At 44.1% G+C, this 21,275-nt stretch overlaps 1 protein-coding gene and 1 long non-coding RNA gene across 4 annotated transcripts; one reads left to right on the top strand and one right to left on the bottom strand.

The window, feature by feature from the left end:
- Window positions 1-46: 46 nt before the first annotated feature.
- On the bottom strand, window positions 47-2,239 carry LOC129603200 (uncharacterized). Of its 2 annotated transcripts, XR_008692908.1 has the most exons (3): window positions 2,101-2,239; window positions 1,880-1,971; window positions 47-769 (listed from the first exon to the last, which is right to left on the bottom strand). It is a non-coding gene; the product is annotated as an uncharacterized LOC129603200 (long non-coding RNA). The 2 variants fall into 2 exon arrangements; XR_008692907.1 differs by having other exon boundaries at window positions 47-1,971.
- LOC114865279 (uncharacterized) lies at window positions 996-20,712 on the top strand. Of its 2 annotated transcripts, none has more exons than XM_055503268.1 (7): window positions 996-1,112; window positions 2,073-2,512; window positions 16,680-17,213; window positions 17,304-17,703; window positions 17,808-17,894; window positions 18,428-18,514; window positions 18,727-20,712. In XM_055503268.1, exons 1-7 carry the CDS (start codon window positions 1,031-1,033, stop codon window positions 19,563-19,565), a joined length of 2,469 nt encoding a protein of 822 aa, XP_055359243.1. In that variant the 5' UTR covers window positions 996-1,030; the 3' UTR covers window positions 19,566-20,712. The 2 variants fall into 2 exon arrangements, with proteins under 2 accessions (XP_055359243.1, XP_029022102.2); XM_029166269.3 differs by having other exon boundaries at window positions 17,805-17,894.
- Window positions 20,713-21,275: the final 563 nt, after the last annotated feature.

The following is a 21,275-nucleotide window of genomic DNA, read 5'->3' as shown; positions in this document are numbered from 1 at the left end:
GTAGAGTGCAGCACATAAAACAACAAGAACACATTACAAACACACATGAACAAAAGGATAAATTTAATTCACCAAAGTTATAACATTACTTAAATCCTAGCTTTAACTATAGCACTACAAACACAAGAACAGTTACTTTACCCATAAGCCTTAGCTGTTCAGGGAGGGGAATAACCCCCCCCCTCGGACCACTTCTGTACAATGTCTTAAAATAATAATAAAATGCTCATTGAAACTTACAATGTTTGATGCACGTTGTTTGAGTTTTTACTTTTATATTGGGTTTACGCCTTTTGAACTTAAAAATTTCAACCCTTTGATTAATACCTTAAGTATGTTAAAATTACAACATATTTATAATCTTTGGCCCCCCTCTGGAGACACCTTTTCAGCTTTGTCCTCTCTCAGCCCTGTTAACCTATGATTAATGGATAATGTTGTATTAGCATAATAACCTTTCCATCAGGTCGACTTTTAAACTATTTCAACCTTGAGCTTTTTATTTGTTAAGCACATTCAAATCGTTTCAGAATAAAAGCACCAGTCTATGTCTTTAGCCTAATAGCCTATAGCCCTTCCTTCCCTAATAGCAAACTTCAGGAGTTTGACAGACTGGTGTCCAGATGTGCAGCTGTTTGTGTACAGGGAGAATAACAGGGGGGCAAGGACACAGCCTTGGGGGGATCCGGTGCTGATGCTCCAGAAATCAGAGACAAGCTTCCTCAGCCTCACATACTGCTGTCTGTGATTGAGAAAGTCTGTGATCCACCTGCAGATGGAGTCAGGCACATTCAGCTGGGAGAGTTTGTCATGAAGCAGGGATGGAACTATTGTGTTCAAAGCAGAGCTGAAGTCTACAAACAGGATCCTGACTAAGTTTAAGTTTAGTTTTAGTTTTATTGGGCTAGAGAAAGGAATTTGGGGGTTCTAGAATCGACAGTGCAACGCTGATGACGCAAGCCGCCGTTTAACCCAAAAGAGGAAGAAGAAGACCAATGTCCTGTAGGTGGCAGAAATGTAACAATTTTGGATGGCGGCTGACGTAGATCTTCAAAGAAGAAGAAGACGACACAGAAGAAGAAGAAGAAGAAGAAGAGTTTGGCTGTTAGCCGGTGAGGACGTTGTCGACTTTTATTTGTTATTGTGTTTTTGTTAGTAGCTTCCAGTTTTAATTTAGCCATTATTGTTAAAGTAGGGCGCGAGTTAGCATCGTGCTAGCTCCTGGATGCTAACCCTGACTGTGCTGCGCTTAGCTTTTCTACCGCTAGCATACAGTAGCATTTAGTTGTGTTTCCATTGTCGGACACACCTTACCTGGGCGGTCTCCGGGCCAGTACCTGATTGATGTCTAGTGTGAACACTTTGTCTAAATGGCTGTCAGTCAAAGTGACCCAGTCCGACCATAATTTAAATTGAACGTCATTCTGGAGCAGGCTAGTTGGTACTGAACCCAGTATGAAAGCTTGTGGATGCAGATAGGCGATGGCTCTAATTTTCGTTTAGAAAAAGGTTCATTGAGTTCTCTAACATTTACAAATTTGGCATCAATAAACATAGTTTTGTAACAATGTGGTACGTTTAGTTCGACTACACTACAAACCAGGCCAGGCCCGGTGCTCAGTAACGGAAAGGGCCTACTCGCTGCAGCCCCCGCTCTCTATTTACAACGGGAAAAAGGCGACACGGTTCCCCGAGGTTCAGCATCTGGAGATCAAGACTGAAAACCGATATGATCCGGTCCAACAAGCCACATCTATAAGTTTAGAAGCTTATTTGATGTTTGATATTTGTTTGGCGTCTTGTCATTAAAATAGTACAAGGTAGAAAAACAAAATAAAGTGTAAAGATTTTCAAACATAGACAGAAAAATATTGCAAACCTGTTTCCTGCTCTCAGGAGTCAGAGCCTCCACCGTCTGATGCTGAGGCTCAGAGTCCATAAAGGACGTCAGTCACCTTTTCCTTAGTCTTCCTGTTATTGAAGTGCAGGTGGTGCAGAAAGAGAAAGAGAGAAACATGTACATTTTTTAATGTTTGCTTTTAAGGAGTCTTACATTTACCTTTGTTTACTAGACTCTGATATCGTAGAGACTGTCGTTACCTCTAACATGGAGAACAAGACAGAGGTCCATCCCCAAGAACAAACCTGGTCTCTAGATGAGGAGCCAGCTAAGCCCGCTGTAAGGAGGACCCGCCAGCGGAATGCTGTTGCAATGGGAAAGCGGGGCCAGAAAGGCAAAAAGCGGGGACAGAAAGATAAGAGGCGGGGTCAGGAGGAGAAGGAGGGTGTGACAGTGAAGAGGACGTGGACCGGTGGGAAGAGGAGGTGGGATAAGAAACATTACTGTGTGTTCTGCCGACGGCCGCAAGTGAAGATCGCACGTCACCTGCTGAGGAAACACGCAGACCAGCAGGAAGTAGAGGCTGCCAGCTCGCTGCCAGCAGGGTCCAAACAGCGCCACCTGCTGTTGGAGCATCTGCGCTGCAGAGGAAACTACCTGCACAACATAGAGGTTGGCTGATCTGCTTCTGTTTTAATGAACCTGTATGACTCTTAACCAGCCAGTTTACCTGTCCGTGTGGTTATCTGTCGCCCTGCAAACGATGTGGCCTTTGTGGCTAATTGGAGCACTTTTTGGGGAAAACCTGGGCTGATTAGAGGCGTCCATCCCACGGCGTCCATCCCACGTTGGACGGAGCCTCTCTGCTCTCTAGTAACATGACCATCTTGCTTAGTCTCCCTACTCAACTGACAACTCAGAGTAGAGCCCAGGACGCAGAGTCGCAGTCTTACACGCCTCTCTGCATGTTCTCTACAGCCGCCACCCACTCTTAGTCTTAGTTATCGCATAGAGACTGTGTTTGCTCCCTGACCACCTAAACTATACAAGTCACAAAACAAATTAAACAGGAGTGACTTATCAGAACGAAGTAAACGAAGTAACAGTAAGCTAATAAAGTGTGGTTTATTAAATATCACAGCTCTCTCATATAAATCCTTGTAAACAAATGACTTGATAAGTGACCATCACATAGATCTGTTCTGTCTTACTGAAACCTGGCTGCAGCAGGATGAATATGTTACTTTAAATGAGTCGACTCCAATGAGTCACATCAACTATCATGTTCCAAGAAGTACAGGTCGAGGTGGAGGAGTAGCAGATATTTAAAACTCAGATTTACTAATTACTCCTAAACCCAAACATAGTTATAACTCGTTTAAGAGCCTCACTCCGAGCCTTTCTCACCCGGACTCTACAAAACACAACTGGCTACTGAGTTTTATTGTTTACTTCCTCCTGCTCCGTATTCAGAGTTCTTAACTGAATTCTCCGAATTCTTATTTGACTTAGTTCTTAGCACAGATAAAGTCATTGTAGATGGAGAGTTTAACATTCATGCAGATTTTGACAGCAACTGTCTCAGCACTGCTTTAAACTCATTAATAGACACTTGGTTTTACTCAGCATGTAAATGAACCCACTCATTGTTTTAATCATACCCTCGATCTTGTCATGACATATGGGGTTGAAATTGATAATTTAATAGTTCTTCTCCAAAACCCTCTGTTATCTGACCTGTTATTTTTCTTATTCACTTTTGAATTTAGCATAATTGACCTTGCAGCTGCTGGAAAGGTGATTCCATCATCTTTTACCTCATTGTTTTGTAGCTACACAGAGGAGAACAGTCACCTTAATCCTTATGTAGATGATGCTGCAGCTTCTCTGCATTCAATGTTAGACACAGAGGCTCCTCTGAAGAAGAAGGCAGTGAATCAGAGGAGGTTAGCTCCGTGGTATAACTCAGAGATCCACAGCCTAAAGCACAGAACCCGACAACTAGAAGGGCAGCGGCGTTCCAACAAAATAAATGTAAACTGCATTGCATGGAAGGACAGTCTAATAATGTATAACAAAGCACTTTGTGCTTCTAGAAAAACATATTATTCCTCCTAGCAAAAACAACCCCACGTTTCTTTTCAGCACTGTAGCCAGGCTGACTAAGAGTCATAGCTGTGTTGAGCCTACTATCCCCTTAAATCTCAGCAGCAATGACTTTATGAAATACTTTACTAATAAAATTATCATCATTAGAAAAAACATTCAGCAGTGACTTCCTCCAAATGACAGAAATCACCCTCTAGATTCATCAACTTTAATAAATTTACCAAGTCCTCTGTCTTACTTACAGTAGAGAGCTTTACCCACATAACTCATATGGATCTAACTTCAATAAGTAGAAAAAGTAATTTCTCAGAAATTACGTGGGAGAGCTGTTCGGTTGCCGAAAAGTTGCCAGACGCTCAGTGGGGTGCAGTAAGGTTAATGGCTGGTGAGGCACTGACTTCTCCAGAGCCAGAATTATAATAAAAGAACTTGAATGGGTATCTTTATGTTCACTATGGGCAAACACAATTACTTTAATTATAACAGAGGAACAGAGTGGACCAAACAATGATACTGGCTTTAACTCGCTTTACTCACTTAAAACAGAACTTTGACTTTAAAAAAAACACAGGACCTAACACACTGTACAATGGACATTAATAAAAACATGAGATTTTGCTTTTGGTTAACACAGGACTGCAAATCAACCCAAGACTTTGACTTTACTTGACTTAAAAATCTAATTTGGTGTCATCAGTTATTTTTTAGAAAACTGAAAACCATTTGTGGTCTTAGTTTTATATATTTTATACAATATTCCGTGTTAGTCCAGACGTCATAAGAGGTGGAAAACAGTAAGCAGGGAAAACAATACACTCAGTTTGTGGCAGCACAGCCGCACAGCCAGTCTTTTTGGGTTTATCAGGCCATTTGAAAGGAGTGAGTTGTCTTCTGTCCCGTAGTTCGAAGCAAACCTTTAAGCGCCGGCGCTGGTCTTCCATCAGTTATAAGCTTTTGATTTTAAATATATCTTGAGACAACTTACATAATTCTCTAAGCTAACTGAGTTAGTTTGCTAACTTACTGAAGCAGCGCCGGATATTGTGACCAGTGCAAAGAGGCACCTGACAAAAAACGGTAAAGAAAAAAGCTGTGAAACAGGAAGCTATGCTACACGTATTAACCCATGTAATGACTGCTCGAGAATGGGAGCTGGAGCCCCGGGCCGAGGCTTGACTCATTGATGCCTCTTCTCGCGTTTCTCCCCATATTAGGGCCGGAAATGCGCATATTCAGCGATTTTACTTGTGGAAATGTTAAGAAATTTTGGAAAATGTAGAGGAAATACATTTATAACAGATCAGTGGACAGATATTGATTTCCATTTTATGTTATTATGTATTCATATTATGGTATTTTGTCAGGCCCGGTGAGGCCCCGCCTTCCCTGTCTACCATGACCGCACGTCACTGCAGACGCTCATAAGTTGCTTACGTCAAGACGTTGACTTCGTCTAAATGATGGCGAAGATTAAAAAAATAACGATTAAAATGCTGAGCAAGGTAAAAATATGATAAAGATTACAAAAAGTTGACCAAGGTAAAAAGAAGACAAAGATTTAAAACGTCCTACTTCCCCCTCTTGAGGAGTGCAGATGTTTTCTCTCTGCTCCCACTCTACTTTGCTTGCAGTGTCCTTGCCGTGTCTCTTCGGTGCACCCTGATCTGCTCTTTCAAAAAAGAGAATACATCTTTTTTTGAACATGGAGCTAATCAACCAGCCACTGTCCATCGACGATGCGGAGGATCTATTCATATTTTGGACTTTGATAACGGGGCTAATCATATTTGGCTTTGGTGGTGCCCTGCTTTATCGAAAGATTGGAAAATCTGTGGCTGGCTCATGGGGCCTGCCACAGAGTTGCAACCGCCCCTAGCGGCCACAGATTGCAGGACTGACTATTAAAATCTCAGCCCGTTCGGAGGAGTACAGGAGACAGAAGAATAACATCTGCAGACAGACTGAACACTTGGTGAATATGCCAACAGCCTTGTCTGACAGGCTTGAGGAGATGTCATAGGTACCCCATGGTCCCACAAGAGGCAATGAAGCCCTGAGTTCTGACTGATTGGTCTATTGATCTAGACAAATTTGTCATGGATTGTTAAAATGTACTAGAATTGGCTGTGTATTATTCTGTCCCTTCTCCCTTTCACCCTCCCTTCCCGGGTCCAATCTAGCTCACCAGCTGTGCCTCTATCTTCTTTACCTTATTGTGTCTTCCTTGAAGGACAACTGTTGGACTGGCTTGTGTGGTGGAAATTCTGACAGACAGAGACACAACTCCCCGGCCTTGGGTTTGGGGGGCTAGAGTTGAGAGTCTATCAGGCAATCATTAAACAATGTAGGTGAAATGCCAAATACAAACAGTAAGACAGAACATAAGCTATTAAATGCAAAACATTAATCATAAATCGTATAATAACTGCATAGAAGTAATGAAGAAACATTTTTTCCCATAACAATCTCCCCTTTTGATTACACATTAATCAAACACTAAGAATAAAAATTGTCAACATCGCATTCTGTAATAATAAAAGACCCTTGCAAATGAAACAATGAGTGTATTAACTCCTCAAGATCCAAAATATACCTTCACATGTGTGAGTCGTCAGAAGGCCTCGCCACCGTTTGGAGTTCCAGTGCTTCCTACTGAACTCCTTAACGGTCGCCAGGTGCCCTGGTTGGAGGGTGCAGTGGTCCTGTCTCTTTTTTCACCTGTTGGGAAATCTGAATTGTGGGGAAAAAGTGTTTGGGCGGCACGGCTGCCATCAGGACCAAAACAGACTCCATGGCTACAGGTGGAACCATTCGTCTGCCAGAGTCTGCGTTCCTGTGATGTAGAAAATGTTTGAAGCACAGGAACATGAAGAAGGAAGGGTAGAGAGAGCATCAGAGGAGGAAATGAGGATCAGGAGAGGAAGGAGGTTGCAGGGCAGCAACCTAGCTTAAGTCAATGCGATCAACTCTGCAGCCTGAGCAGAGTAGTGTCTTAGCAAAGCGCCAGACTTTAAGACGGCCGACTGAAGAGCAAGCTTGAGGTCAGTGAACGTTTGTTCAGCCTCAGACGTCCATGTGAGAGAAGTGGACATTGAAGATGTCTGCATCAGAATCCTAAGTGGGGCTAGGGTTAGGAACGAAAGTCCTACAATAAGAACAACAAACTTGAAAAGACATAAAAAAATTTAACTGAGCATAAGTTTGAAAGCAAAAATGAACGTTAAGGTGTCTTGCTCTCATGTTGCTGACATGTTGCACAAGACAGTGAAACAGTGGTCTGGTACATACAGTAATTATTATTACTTCTAATAGTTGTCTTCCCTTTTAATAGTCAGTAGTCTGTTTCAGTCAGTTTCAGTCTTCCTATAGTCTGTTTTTTTTAGTCTAGTTCTAGCCAGACAAACCTATAGTGTGCACAAATCTTTTTAGAAACATTGAGGATTTTATAACTGAATTTGTTGCAAATGGAAATAGTTTAAACCGATCAGACTGCAAAGTCATGCAGCAGTTGTCATTTAGCTGTTTGTCATAATTTTAAAATCACTCTGTGGGATGTTTTGAGGAAAAAGTGATTCTCCATTGCAAGCAGATAAGCATGTGTCACACACACACACACGTGCGCGCGCGCGCGAGCGAGCGTGCGTGCGTGCGTGCGAGCGAGCGATAGATACTGTCTTCACGTGAAAAGGAACCGTCACCTTCCTCCTTCCACACCAGTCTGATGTGAGCGCCAGTGGTTGAAGCCTGACATAGCAGGGACAGTTCTTCCAATGCGATGACAGACCTTTCCTGGGTCCTTGCATGCAGCTCTATTGGGTCAATCACGTCTGAAGCCTCTCCTGTTGTTTCAACCAGTGTCTGTGGCACGTCTTCTAGGAGATGCCCCCGCGCCCAGAGTGGCACCCACCCCCAGTCCACCAGCCCTACACGAGCAGAGCGGGGCCTACCCCATCGGCCCGACCTCATCCCCTGGCACCACACCGGCCTGCAGCACATGGCCAGCAATTGGTGGGGGTCAGCAGAAAAGAGACCACCCAGGCAGACGATCATCTTACCCCGGGTGGAAAACCGGACCCCCACACTCCATCCGCACCACACGCATACAAACTATGCGTGTGGTGCGGATGGACCTACAGCCCTACACAGACGCATACACCCACCCACATGTACAACTCACATCATCACATAAACACACACACCATAAACTGTCTCACAACAAACTAGTCAATCATACGTGAACCAATGCACTCTCAGATACATTCTCGCACCCACACCATTCGCTTGGTCACATTCGTGGGGAGGGTAGGTCTCCGGCCTGCCGTCCATGTAGCCCCAGGCAGGGACCGCAGCTCCTCCTGAGTCCCGCCCAACTCCCCCAACCCGGGGGAAGCAAAGGGCAGCGGAAAAGGCACCCCAGAACCCTGCAACCCAGCTTGGATGTGAGTGTCTAGAAATAAAGTGCACTGAAGGTGGGTGACACCTCCAGGAGCACGACCGCTGGCTGACGGTGTGTGGCTAAATATGAGGAACTTTGGGAGATTGTCAATTCTCCGAGGGGTCCAGCAGACAGAGCCATAAATGTGAAGGCTCCGTCCACTGGCCCCCCCGGAAGGAGCCCCCAGATTCCTGGACGAGTGTGTATGACTAATGCAATTAAAACTGCAGAGCATCCCACTTGGGAGGGACAGAACCACTTCCCGGTAGCCCTTTGCAGACCTAAGTGGATGAATGTGGAGAAATGTAGTTGGGAAGCAGAGCACAAGGGTCTGCAGAGCCAGGTTCCTGACTGGCTCTGCTGTCCATCCCACCGCCCCCCACAACCCCCAGCCAGGAAGAGACAGCCGAGACCCAGGGACTGCAGTACTACTGCCCAGGCGCCACACGCAGCACAGCCAGAGCAATCCTCACCCTTCTTTCACACTTACCCAAGTATGCCCATGCTCGCCCTGTGTAGTGCCACACTCAAACCTACACAAATACTCTGCGGTTGTGCATTGAGGGCCAACCTCCGCCCAGGGCCCAATGAAGGTTGTAGCCCGAGTGGTCCACCAACCCCCCCGCAACAGGCCCGAGCAGTCACCAGAGGACGTCGGACGACTAGGGCAGGCAGCGCCCCACCCGAGCAGGGGCAGCGCCCAGGGGGAGAGACACCCCTCCGGGCACAGACAGGCACCCCCGGAGGGACTCCCCGGACGCAGGTCACCCAGGTCTCCACCCCCAGGTCTGCCCTCCGCACACCGGCAGGGAGGCCCACCTCCGCTCCTCGGAGACAGGCACACGCCAACCCTCAAAATGGCCCTACTCCGGAACAGGACCGCCAGTCTCAGCAGCCACCACACCCCCGCCGCAGGGGACCCATGCGGCCAGCCCAGAATCCACCAGTCCTGTTGTCCTGGTTCCTTAGGTAGGCAGGCACCCCCAACCACCAGTCACCGCCCCACCACTGTGCCAGACGTGATGCAGCACCTGAGCCCCACGCATCCTTACCTGGAAATGGAATCAATCAGAGTATAGTTTTTGGTCATTGATTTGATGAAGCAGACAATGTGTCTAAAGTGGTATAATCTAACAAGCTGTTCAGGTACTGAGTAATGCTTAATTTTTTTTTAGTTTTCCAGTTCATAAGGATGATTTTCTTTGCGACACAGAGGGCAGAAACAAGTGTGTGTGATGAGTTTTTCTCTAGATCAAGCCCACTTAGATCTCCTAGAAGACAAAGTGCAGGGGCCGCTGGGATTGGACAGCTTAACTGGGTTGACAGGTGTTCACATACTCTTTGCCAAAATTGCTGCACAGGTGAACATGACCAGAATGCATGTAGGAATCTATCTGCTGTGTTATTTGTACAGTGAGGGCAAATATTTGAGTTTGTGAGACCCATTTGGAACATCCTTTGTCCTGTATAGTGAGTTCTATGAAGAATTTTATATTTTATTAGTTGTAAATTTGTATTTTTTGTCATTCTGAATAAATTAGAACATATATTATTTCAGAATGTGTAATTAGTGGTGATGTTGAGATCAGCTCCCCATTTAGAGATCGGAAGGCTCGCTGTCTGGTCTTGGAAATTGGAAATTAAGATATAGATTTTGGATACTGTCCTTTTCCCTGATATATTAATAAATCGCTATATTACTGGTGGTGGTTGCATGTGGATGGGAGTATTCTTACTTTTTGCATTAAGTATTGACTTTAGTTGTTAAGAAATTGGCTCTAGTGATTTCATAGTGGGACACTAATTCTTCAAAAGAGGTAAACTTGTCTCTTGTGAAAACATGTTTCAGATGTGTTATCCCTTTGATATGCCAAGTTGGAAAGTGTATTGCCTTTTTGTTTCACTGTTCCAGAGAGGTGTGTTTTGGCAAAGAGTAAGCGAAGACCCGTTAATTTTAAGAAAATCCCACCAGGCTGTCAGAGATGCTTTTATGCTAATGCTCTGGTAACAACTATGATGTTTAATTTTGGTGCTGATAAAGGGCAGATCTGCAACTTTAATATTTCTACAAAAGTTTGTTCAATGTCTATCCAGGAGGAGTCTGCTGGCATGGGTTTTATCCATTTGTGGACATGGTTCAGTCTATTGACAAGAAAATAGTGGTGGAAGTTAGGTAGTTCTAGGCTGCCGCAGCGTCTGGATTTTTGAAGAGTTTTTAAACTAATTTGTGGTGGCTTGGTTTTCCACAAAAACTGTGAGATGTAGGAGTCTAATGTCTTAAACCACGCCTGGGCTGGCTGAGTTGGAATCATTGAGAATATGTAATTAATTTTTGGCAGGATCATAATTTTTATGGTGGCAATTCTTCCCATAAGTGAAATGGGGAAGGGCTGCCATCTTTTGCGGTTGGCTTCTGTTTGTTTTAATAATGGATTCTAGTTTAGATCAATAAGCTCTGATAGCCTAGACGATAATTCAATGCCCAAGTCTTTAATGTTCCCTGAATGGAGTGTGGTAGAAGAGATGTTAGTCACATTAAGGTTAAGTGGTGGCACTATAGATTTGGTCCAGTTAGAGTAGTATTCTGAAAGTCCTGAGAATTCATCTATGAGGCTGATAGTTGTAGGAAAAGACGTCTGTGGCTCCAGGAGAAACAGTAACACATCGTCAGCATATAAACTTATTTTATGATTTACTGATTTGGTCGATATTCCAGTAATTCCTTCATGATGTCTTATTGCTGCAGCTAGAGGTTTAATAAATATTGCAAATAGTGATGGGGAAAGTGGGCAGCCCTGTCTTGTCCCTCTATGCAGATTAAACCTTGGTGAGATCTGGTTGTTTGTTCTGACTGCGGCGTTTGCTGAGCTGTATAATATTTGGATTCAGTCTATGAATGATTTCCCAATGCCAAATTTGTGCAGAGTGGCTAAAAGAAACTTCCAGTTTACTCTATCGAAAGCTTTTTCTGCATCTAAGGAGACGATGGCTGACTCTAGTTTATGGGTGGTGACATAATCAATTAATCTGTTCATATTGTTTGTTGACTGTCGACCTTTAATGAAGCCTGTTTGGTCAGAGTGAATTTTTTTCTAATCTTCTAGCAAGTGCTTTACACACTTTTTAGATCTACATTTATTAGTGAAATTGGTCTATAACTTGATGGGAGTGTAGGTTCTTTTCCTGGTTTTTGGAGCAGGCTTATAAAGGCAGAATTCATATTTGTGGGTAATGAATGCTGTTGTTTAATTTCAGCTACCATTTTGTAAAAGCTGGATGCCAGCATGGACCAGAACTCTTTATAAAATTCAGTTGGGAATCCATCTGGTCCTGGAGCTTTTTTATTGGGCATCTCCTGCAGAGCTTCATGTAGTTCTGCCAAAGATAACAATGAGTCTAGAGTTGTGGATTGTTCTTCCTTTAGCTTTGGCAGTTCTAGTTTATTCAGAAACTCCTCTATGGCTGAGGTGGATGGATCTATTTAGGACGTATATAACTCTTGGTAAAAGTTTTTAAAGGTATTATTTATTTCACGGGGATCACGAGTAATATTCCCTTTCCTATTAGTTATTGAATGAATAATTTGTTTCTCCTTATTATTTTTTAATTGGTTAGCTAGAAATTTACCACATTTGTTAGCGTGGTCAAAGTGCTCCCAGCGTAATTGATCTATCTGAAACTGAGTTTTGCAATCAATTATATTATTTAATTTCAGCTTTAGATTCCTTAGGTCTTCTAGGATTCTATCATTGGTTGGAGAGGCAGCATATTTAATCTCTAGAGATTTTATTTTTTGCTCTAATTCTAATTCAAGTAGCATGTCCTTTTTTTTTCTTGTGTGATGAATATGAAATAATTCTACCGCGCATAACTGCCTTCCCAGTCTCCCAAAGAACACAGGGTGAGGTTCCCGGTGTATCGTTGATTTCTATAAAGGTTGTACATTCTCTCCTGACAACCGATGAAGTCTTGATCATTGAGTAATGATGTATTAAACCTCCAATTCCTGATTGATGGTGTGACTGTCTTAATCAATGAAATGGACATTGGTGCATGATCACTGATTGTGATAGAGTGAATATTGGTGTCAGAGACATCTTGTAAGACTGAGTTATTTACTAAAATCTAATCTATGCGGGAGTGAGAGTGGTGAACTGGCGAGAAAAAGGTACATTCCCTGGATGTAGGATGAAGAGAACGCCATGTGTCACAGAGACCGAAGTCATCCATGTACTGTTTTAAGGTCTGTACTGATTGCCAGTTCCTGTTGCTCACAGCTTTGCTTAGCCTGTCCAACTCTGGGTTAAATACTAAATTAAAGTCCCCTCCTACTATAAGTTTGGAACCAGAGTGAGCAGACAGTGATGTGAAGAAGCTGTGAAAGAAAGAGGGGTCGTCAACATTAGGGCCATACACATTAGCTATGCAATACTCTATATTTCCTATCAAGATATTAATGATTATATATCTCCCTTCTGGATCTACAATGGTATCGTTATGAGTATAGTTAATTTTTTTATTTATCATGATGGAGACCCCTCTTTGTTTAGAATTGTAACCGGCTAAGTAAGCATGTGGGAACTCTGCTAATGCCAGAGTGTAATTTATAATTTTGGGAATATGATTTTCCTGTAGTAAAACAATGTCTGCTTGTAGGGTTTTCAAATGATTAAATATTTTAAATCGTTTCTCCTTCTTATTTATTCCACGTACATTCCAAGTGACAATCTTCAGTGGTGTCATATCTTACCTGACTGCTGTGGATCTCTAGTCTTGTGTGTATGTAGTGTGACAGACTTTAGGTGTGTGGTTAACCTTAAGTACCTGTGTATTCTGAGTTGTGTGTTATCTATGTATGTGCACGTGTTTCCCCTGTGCGGTAGATGTTTGTGTGTGGCTGCTGGAGGGCTACATAGCTGGCTGACTCGCGGGAGAAGAATAGAGAAAAGAAGTATGTAAACAGTGTGGAGTGAAAGTAGGTGAAGGAAAAAGAGTAAAGGGAAGGAAAATTAAAGTGAAAGGAAAGTGAGTGATTGAGCATGATGGGCGCTTTGCAAAGTGAGTGGGTGAGTGACATTAGAATGACAAACATTTACATGAAACATCTGCGAGGGAATGAGTTTGAATACTGGATGTATAGTTATAACACATAGTTGCATTGCATCTATTATTTTTTTAACAGACCTTTTATATTAAACCATTTTTTTACATACCACCTGCTAGTAGAGCCAGGGAGTTGCTTCCCGGTCCCGGTAGAGCTCTCCGTTGACGACAGTTTGTCGACGCTGATGACAGCCCTGCAGCCCTCTGCCATGAACTTTTTACGGATGGGGAACAGTCGGCGGCGGCAGTCGAGGATCTCCTTGGGGAACTTGTCGTTGACGCTGTAGTCGGTTCCCTTCAGCTGTCTGCCTCTTGACTTTAAGCAGAAGGAACTGGTTATGAAACTTGGCAACGATGGGTCGAGGGCATTGGCCATCCGGTCGACTTCCTCCGAGTCGGTGGGAACGGTGAAACGCCATCTTGTCGACAACTTCCACTGGAATCTTCATCCTTTGTTTAAGGAAGTTTTTAATGGTGGTTTCCGTGTTTTCCTCCGCCTGTTCTGGAATCCCAGAGAACACCAGGTTGTCCCTCATGCTGCGGGCCTGCAGATCGATGATGCCTTCTTTTATTTTTTTATTTTCGTCCGCTAGCTGAGCCACATCCTCCGTCAGGGACTGCACCGTTCCCTTCAGGGCCTCGTTCTCGGTGGCGAGAGAAACCACCTGCTGCTGGCTAAATTCCAGGGAGTCGCGGACGGCCATAAACTCTTTGTGGAGAAGTTCCACTAGCGTAAGACGCGCGTCGAAGCTTGATATTTTTTTGTTGATGGACTCCAGGATGTCCGTGATGTTTTTGTCCGCTGAGCTAGCTCCAGGTGAGATGGACGGGACCTCTTGTTTGGAGCCGTGTCCTTTTTCCCCATTACCAGACACTCGAAGTCGATGTACTCGAAACTTTCTTCGGTGTTATCCAGAATGGTAAGATGGTTGATTATTTTTCGTAGAATGAGGTAGTTATTTATTTATTTAAATTGGGGGATAGTTTGTTGCGCTGTTGTTTACTACCGGTGTCGCGCCGCCTTGTTGAATTTCTCGTGCTGTTCTAGCAGAGTCTCGCGTTCTCTCACAGCATAGCGCCTGGAGTTTCCGCCTGGAGTTTCTGCCTGCATGGACCTGTCTAAATTGTGAGACAGGTCGGCTGCAACAAAAAAGCACGATTGATTCTCCTTTTGAACCCATAACCAGTTTCCCACTCATGGAAACATGAAACGCACTAATAACCATATTTACTTTTAACATTCAATTACTCCTAATTTTGTACGGTTGCTGTGTAGTGGTGAAGACTCAGATCATCCCGAACCCGTCTTTCATAGTCCGGCTGTTTCCAGCATAAGATTTTTTGTGTGTTCCGGCTGGAGCCTTCCCAAAATGCCTTTTTATCGGACGTCTTCATAAAAAGGGAACCAACTTGATCTGGCGACAGAGTCTTTCACGAAGTATTTCCTCAACGTCAGGCCCCTCTAAGACCCGGGTCCCTCGTATCTTTAAAATACTTCACTCTGCAAACGTGCTCCATCTTTCAGAAGTCGTCTTTTATACTCGGTCCCCACTTGTGGATCATGCACAGATAAAAACAATCATGTCTGTACCCACAGTACTGACGAAAGCTCAGTTCCACGAGCCAATCCTAAGCAACCGACGTCTCACCACCCAGAGCAGACTTTGACCTAATTAAGAACATGTCAGAACAGTTGGAGAGTGTATCAGCTTCTCGAACCTGAAGAGGGAGCTCTGAGAGAGGATGCTTCTGATTTTAGCTATATTTCTAAGATGGAAGTAGGCAGTTCTGGAGATTTGTTTAATGTATGATGTAAAAGAGAGATCCTGGTTAAAGATGACACCAAGGTTCCTCGCAGTAGAATCTGAAGCTAATGTTATGCCATCCAGGGTGGCTATCTGACTCAATAGTGTTTCTTTCAGACTTTTAGGCCCAACAATAAGAATTTCAGTTATATCTGAATTTAGTTGAAGGACGTTTTGGGACATCCAGGATTTGATGTCTTTTAAACAACCCTGAATTTTGACTAGTTGATCTGTTTCATTTGGTTCCAAGGACATATATAGCTGAGTATCATCTGCTTAACAATGAAAATTAATAGAATGCTTTCCAATAATCTCACCTAGAGGAGAAATGTATAGGCTAAACAAAATTGGACCAAGCACAGAACCCTGTGGTACTCCATAGCTAATCCTTGTGCATGTGGAGAATTTCTCATTAACATGAACAAACTGGAATCTGTTCAACAAATAGGATTTAAACTATCCCAATGCTGTTCCTTTAATCCCGATTCTATGTTCTAGTGTCTGTAATAGAATGTTATGATCAATTGTATCAAATGCAGCACTAAGATCTAACACGACAAGGACAGAAACTAGACCATTGACCGAAGCTAATAGAAGATAATTAGTGACTCTAACCAGAGCTGTTTCTGTGCTATGATGTTTTCTAAATCCTGACTGAAAATCTTTGTGCAGGTTATTCCCCCTCAGGTGATCAGATAATTGTTTAGCCACCATTTTTTTAAGAATCTTGGAAATAAAGGGTAAATGTGAAATGGGCCTATAGTTGGTCTTTTCAATAGAGGTTTGACCACAGCCACCTTAAAAGCATGTGGTACATAGCCTAAATGTAAAGATTGGTTGATTTGATTTAATATGGACGAGCTCATTAAAGGTAGAACTTCTTTGAGTAATCTGGTTGGGATTGGATCTAAAAGACAACTTGGACACACTGACTTGGAAGAGTTGATTATTGAGGTTAACTCCATATGAATTATGGGGGAGAAGCTGTCTAGGTAAGACAGTTCCTTTGGAACCAGCTCCCTGTTTAGGTTCGAGAAGCTGACACACTTGCCACCTTTAAGATCAGGCTTAAAACGTTCCTTTTTGATAAAGGTCCGACCATCCTGCCTGTTTCCAGTCTCTGATCCAACCATCCTGCCAGTGTCCAGTGTTTTTTACTCTCCACTTCTTTATGTGGGATTTGTTGGGTTTAGTTGAGTAAGGTCTTAAATCTTTCCTTGTAAAATGCATTAAGATCACCTTGTTGTGATTTGGTGCTATATAAATAAAAAAAATTGAATTGAAAATTAAATTGAATTGTTCGTCGGCCTGCACGTTACCATGCCTGCCTACCTTTTTACTGGCCTGTCCCTTACCGTTTATGTCTACCTGTCTGTCTGTGCTTCAGGTGATCAGGCAGGGCAGTGGAGAAATCGTCCCATGTCGTCAACCCTCTGAGGAAGTTGATGCTAGGAGCTACCTGCCGTGTCCTCTCTGCCTGGGTTTCTTTCTTCGTGCAGACCTCTGGAAACATCAGGCCTCCTGTCGTAAGAAGCTGGCCTCTGACATGTTCAGCGATCCCCCCTCCACAGTAGAGACCCCCTTGGACTCCATTAAGTATCCAATATCTGAGTGTACAGGTCTGACAGCCTGTAGCCCCACGGAAGAAACCACTCTAAAGCTGACAGAGGACACACTTCCTGACCCCTCAGTAGACGTTGTCACATATCATGCTGGGGCCACAGAAGCTGGGAGCAAACAGCCCGTGACCTCTGACCTCAGTGGGGATCTGAATGTGACTTCTCTGCCTGCATTGGACCTGCCCAGGAAGCGTACAAGGGTCCAGGCTGAAGCGTCCCGCCTCCTCCCAATTTCCAGCGGTGCATCTGAAAGCTGCAGTGAGGTTCTTCACCGCATGAACCAGGACCACGTTTCGTACCAGGTCTGAGCACCTGCCGACCTATCTGTGTACCTGCTGACCCTTCTGACTTGGAGTCTGTCTGCTAATCTGTCTGTCTGTCCACTTGTCCAGGTCAAGTCTGACTGGTTGATCTGTAAATTTGGAAACAAGTTGATGGGAAACCAGGATGGCAACCAGAGGAGGTACGACTATGTCAGTCAGAAACTGAGGGAACTCGGTAGGTTCCTCCTGGCTGCTAAATCCCTGGACTCTCAAATTCATAACCTCCAGGATGTTCTGGCTCCTGGCCATTTGAGCCTGGCCTTGGCTGCAGCCAGAAAAGCGTCTGGGTACCGGTGGAGCCGCCCTCCTCTGGCAATGAAGACGACACTGAAGACGGTTTGTGAGATCGCTATCGGAGAGAGTCTGCAGGATGGAGACTGGGAGGGTGCAGCTAGGACCACGGACTTCTACCACATGCTAGGGAGGGACTGGGACAACCTGGAGCTGCTGTACCCTGACCCCGACAAAGGTAACTGCGTAAGCTCTGAAGCTGTTCCTCGTGATTTCATCATCACAGAGGTCTGGTCTGTACAGTATCCAACTGCTCAGCTTTGTTTTCCGTTGCTCCAGAAGAAGCCATTGTGAAGAAACGATTAGTCCAATCAAGAAATGAGAAGTTTAAGGATGGAGGCCGAGACCAGTCTGACCCCGGTCCAGAGGGTGAGTCATGACCCAACACTAACCACTGATCATCAAGGAGGTGATCCACACACACAAGGGCAGCTACTTTACTATGTCTTTAGTTGATTTTCCTGATGCCTTCAATTCACAGCTCAGTATTCTCTGAACTTAGGACCATCCCAGCCATTTTGTACACATCAGTACTTGTAGTGTAGTAATGGTCCAGTAGGAGCAAGCATTCACCAGAGTCACACAACATCTTCTCCTCATTCATGTTGCACTACTGTTTTAATTACAATACTACAGACTGAAAATAAATGTAATACAACTATTTTAATGATGGTTCTCAACTGATGCTTCTTGATTCTGTGTAATCCTGCTTTTACTTTGTATAGTTTGTTGCTTCCAGCTGTTTAGAATCAGGACTGACACGGTTCCTGAGGTGTGACAGTAACCTCTAACCTGTAGAATAATACTCCCCAGAAACCTAAAACTTAAGAGGAACCTTTTTAGTGTTTTGTATTCCTGTGAACACAACATGTAGTTATCAGCTGCTGCCTGTCTGTCTGCAGGTCTGTGTAGAAGTAATGACAAAAGGTTGACCTCCAGGATCCCACTAGAAACCAGACTGCAGACTGCTAACCCAGGACTCCACACAGGTAAGCTGTTATAATTTCTTATTTATTAATACAGATCAGGGGCTGATCCATAAGCCAGGACCCAAACACATCCCTGCTTCTGTTGGTAGATAACCAGTCTGTTGATTTTAAGTGCTTTTAGTCAAACTGGTCTTTCAGGCTCTTCCAGTGGGAACTGAATCGTCTGCTGTGAGCTTTATGAACTATGACCTCATCACCATCTGTGTTTTCAGTTCTGATGGCTCCTAAGAAAGTGCGCCGTCGCCCCTGGTCAACGGCAGAGAAGGAGGCAGTCTGGAGACAACTGGGAGTCCATGTGCTGTTCCAGTCTGTACCAGGGAAGGAGGTGTGTCAGCGCTGTCTGGACTTAGAACCCGTCCTCAGAGGGCGGCACTGGAAGGACATCAAGAATCAAGTCCACAACCAAATACAAAGTCAGAAGAAGCAGCAGTTCCACGCCCAGGTGGACCTTCAGGCGAACCAAGAGCAACAAGACAAAAACCAGAAGCAGCAGCAGTACCAGGCCCCCATGGACCGACAGGATAAGGATCACACCCAGAACCGAAGGAAACCGCAGTGCCATCCACAGATGGATCATCACAACCAAGACAACATTGAAGATCAAAGGAAGCAGCAGTACCACATTCAGATGGAGCACCAGGAACAAGACCTCATGCAGAGCCAGAAGAAACAGCAGTACCTCACTAGACTAGACCACCAGGAAGAAGTCCAGGACCATAAGAAGCAGCTCTACCCAATGGATCAGCCGACACAGGAACTACAGGCCACGCTTGATCGAGACACTTCTTTACTTACACCTTATGGACCTGATGGGCCTCATCGGGTCATAGGACACCCCCCTGTGGACAGGGACCCAATTATCAGTCTATACCCACTTCCACAGCGGACCCCAGCGCCTCACATGGACCAGCTTCTAGGCAGAACTGAGTGGACTGATGACTCTTTGGCACAGAACTACCCACTCAGCAGGCATCTGGCCAGGAGCCTGATCCAGGAAGTGGCCCCTGGGTCAGTGCTGCCCAACCCACACTCAGGACATGTCCACTTCTGATGGACGGGCCCCCAGGGGCCCCAGGCAGTTATGACTGTATGAGGTAGACAGATTGCTGCTTCCTTACGAAGACAAATAAGTGTCCTGTTGGCCTTCTGTCCTTTTTAAATACTCTTGGTTTTGTCTACTCAAACAAACAGGAAAACTATGGACAATCAGATGTGTCTACACAGCTTACTGATAAATTGTGTCTGATAATATAAAGTGTAACTGTGGCCTTCAAATCTAGAGCTTTTGATCCTAATTATGAACATCCTGATTCAAACTGTTCCTGTAATCCTGTAGGGAAGTCTCAGTTCATTTTCATATACAGCACAAAGAGATTTAGTATTAGACACTTATTAACTTGTACTTATTCTGGACCTGAACCATGGTTCCTGAGCTCACACAGGAAGAAACTTAGAAAGCTGTCGTAAAGTGACTTTAGGAGAACAGGCCCTCCCTCAGAACAGCTGGCGCTGATCAAACAGAATATGAACTACGGGTGATAAATATGACTCATGAACAAAGCTGATGAGGAATGAAAAGTCATTTTGGTTCTGTTGTTGACTTTTAGCAGAAGTGAGAAGAACAGTAATAAATTAGAATGTAGCCTGTCACATGCAGGACAGCAGCTCTGAGATGGACACGGACCAGACCACACTCCAATAAAATAAAACTGCTCCCTGGTCAGTACAGATACTGGTTTACAGAATCCATTATGTTCTAACACCTGTAGCCACAATGGAGACCTAAAATCCACAGATTTAGGTAATGGAAGAGGTACAAGTTACTAAAGGTTCTAGACCACTGCAGACCCAAACCCTGCAGCTGTCTGTCTGCAAAGCTTCAGTTCTGGGTTTGCCCTGCTGTTTGTTTTATGTCCTGTGAGGGTAAATATGATCCACCTGCTACTGTTTCCTGATGGCAGAGATCTCCCCTTTTTGGTTCACAAACCCAGTTAAATTTGAACAGATTGTGTTTTCTTACTTTTTATAGTCTTACTTTTACAGGTCCTCCCAACCCAGGACCCTACTCGGCCTGGTCCATGATTTAATGAGCATCTCAGCTTTACTAAAGGTCTGAGTTCACGGGTCTGGTTCAGGTTGAGATGTTTTACACAAATGGAAAATGCCAGCTCATAAATATTAAACACTGTCAGATAAGGTTCTGGTCCGTTCTGATTGGATGTGTATAGAGTATCACCTGGACGTAAAACCTGAGAGGGCAGATGGATCAGAATAGAAACTGTTCATCAGAACACTACAGCTAGTTACATTCTACTGATCTGTAACATGTAGCAGCTGTATCACCTGTCTGCACTAGTTCAGTTCTGTTCAGTTGCAGCTCGAGTGTGGATTAGTCTATAGAACCATTCACTTGACGTCATTGTGTTTTAGTGGTTTGCATATGATATTTGCAGTTTGGTAGGTGCATCACTTCTAAATCTGTTTTAAGGTCAGTTCTAAAAGTCGTATATGGAGCCGCTGGCATCAACTTAATGAACAAGACATTGGTTGGTGGGTCCTTTTGGGTCTGTTTGGACCAGGACCTGACCGTCCATAGACTAGGTGAACAATAGTTTTGTTTTTTTTTTTTTTTTGGTAAAGCGTTGGCTTGGGAAGCAGAAGATCTCTGGCTTAAACCCCCACCAGAGTACCAAGTGTGTAAGACACTTTGCATTAGCTCCCCGGCGCCACAATGTGGCTGCCCACTTATCCCCACGGGGAT

The sequence above is a fragment of the Betta splendens genome, chromosome 2, assembly GCF_900634795.4.
Source record: "Betta splendens chromosome 2, fBetSpl5.4, whole genome shotgun sequence".
NCBI lineage: Eukaryota > Metazoa > Chordata > Actinopteri > Anabantiformes > Osphronemidae > Betta > Betta splendens.
This window is presented reverse-complemented; position numbering and strand designations above follow the sequence as displayed.

Excerpts from the sequence above, each read along its gene's own strand:
- LOC114865279 (XM_029166269.3), top strand. The coding sequence starts at position 1,031 with ATGGCGGCTGACGTAGATCTTCAAAGAAGAAGAAGACGACACAGAAGA. Across the intron at positions 17,214-17,303 it reads AGGACCACGTTTCGTACCAG|GTCAAGTCTGACTGGTTGAT; the intron begins GTCTGAGCACCT and ends CCACTTGTCCAG. Across the intron at positions 18,515-18,726 it reads TAACCCAGGACTCCACACAG|TTCTGATGGCTCCTAAGAAA; the intron begins GTAAGCTGTTAT and ends CTGTGTTTTCAG.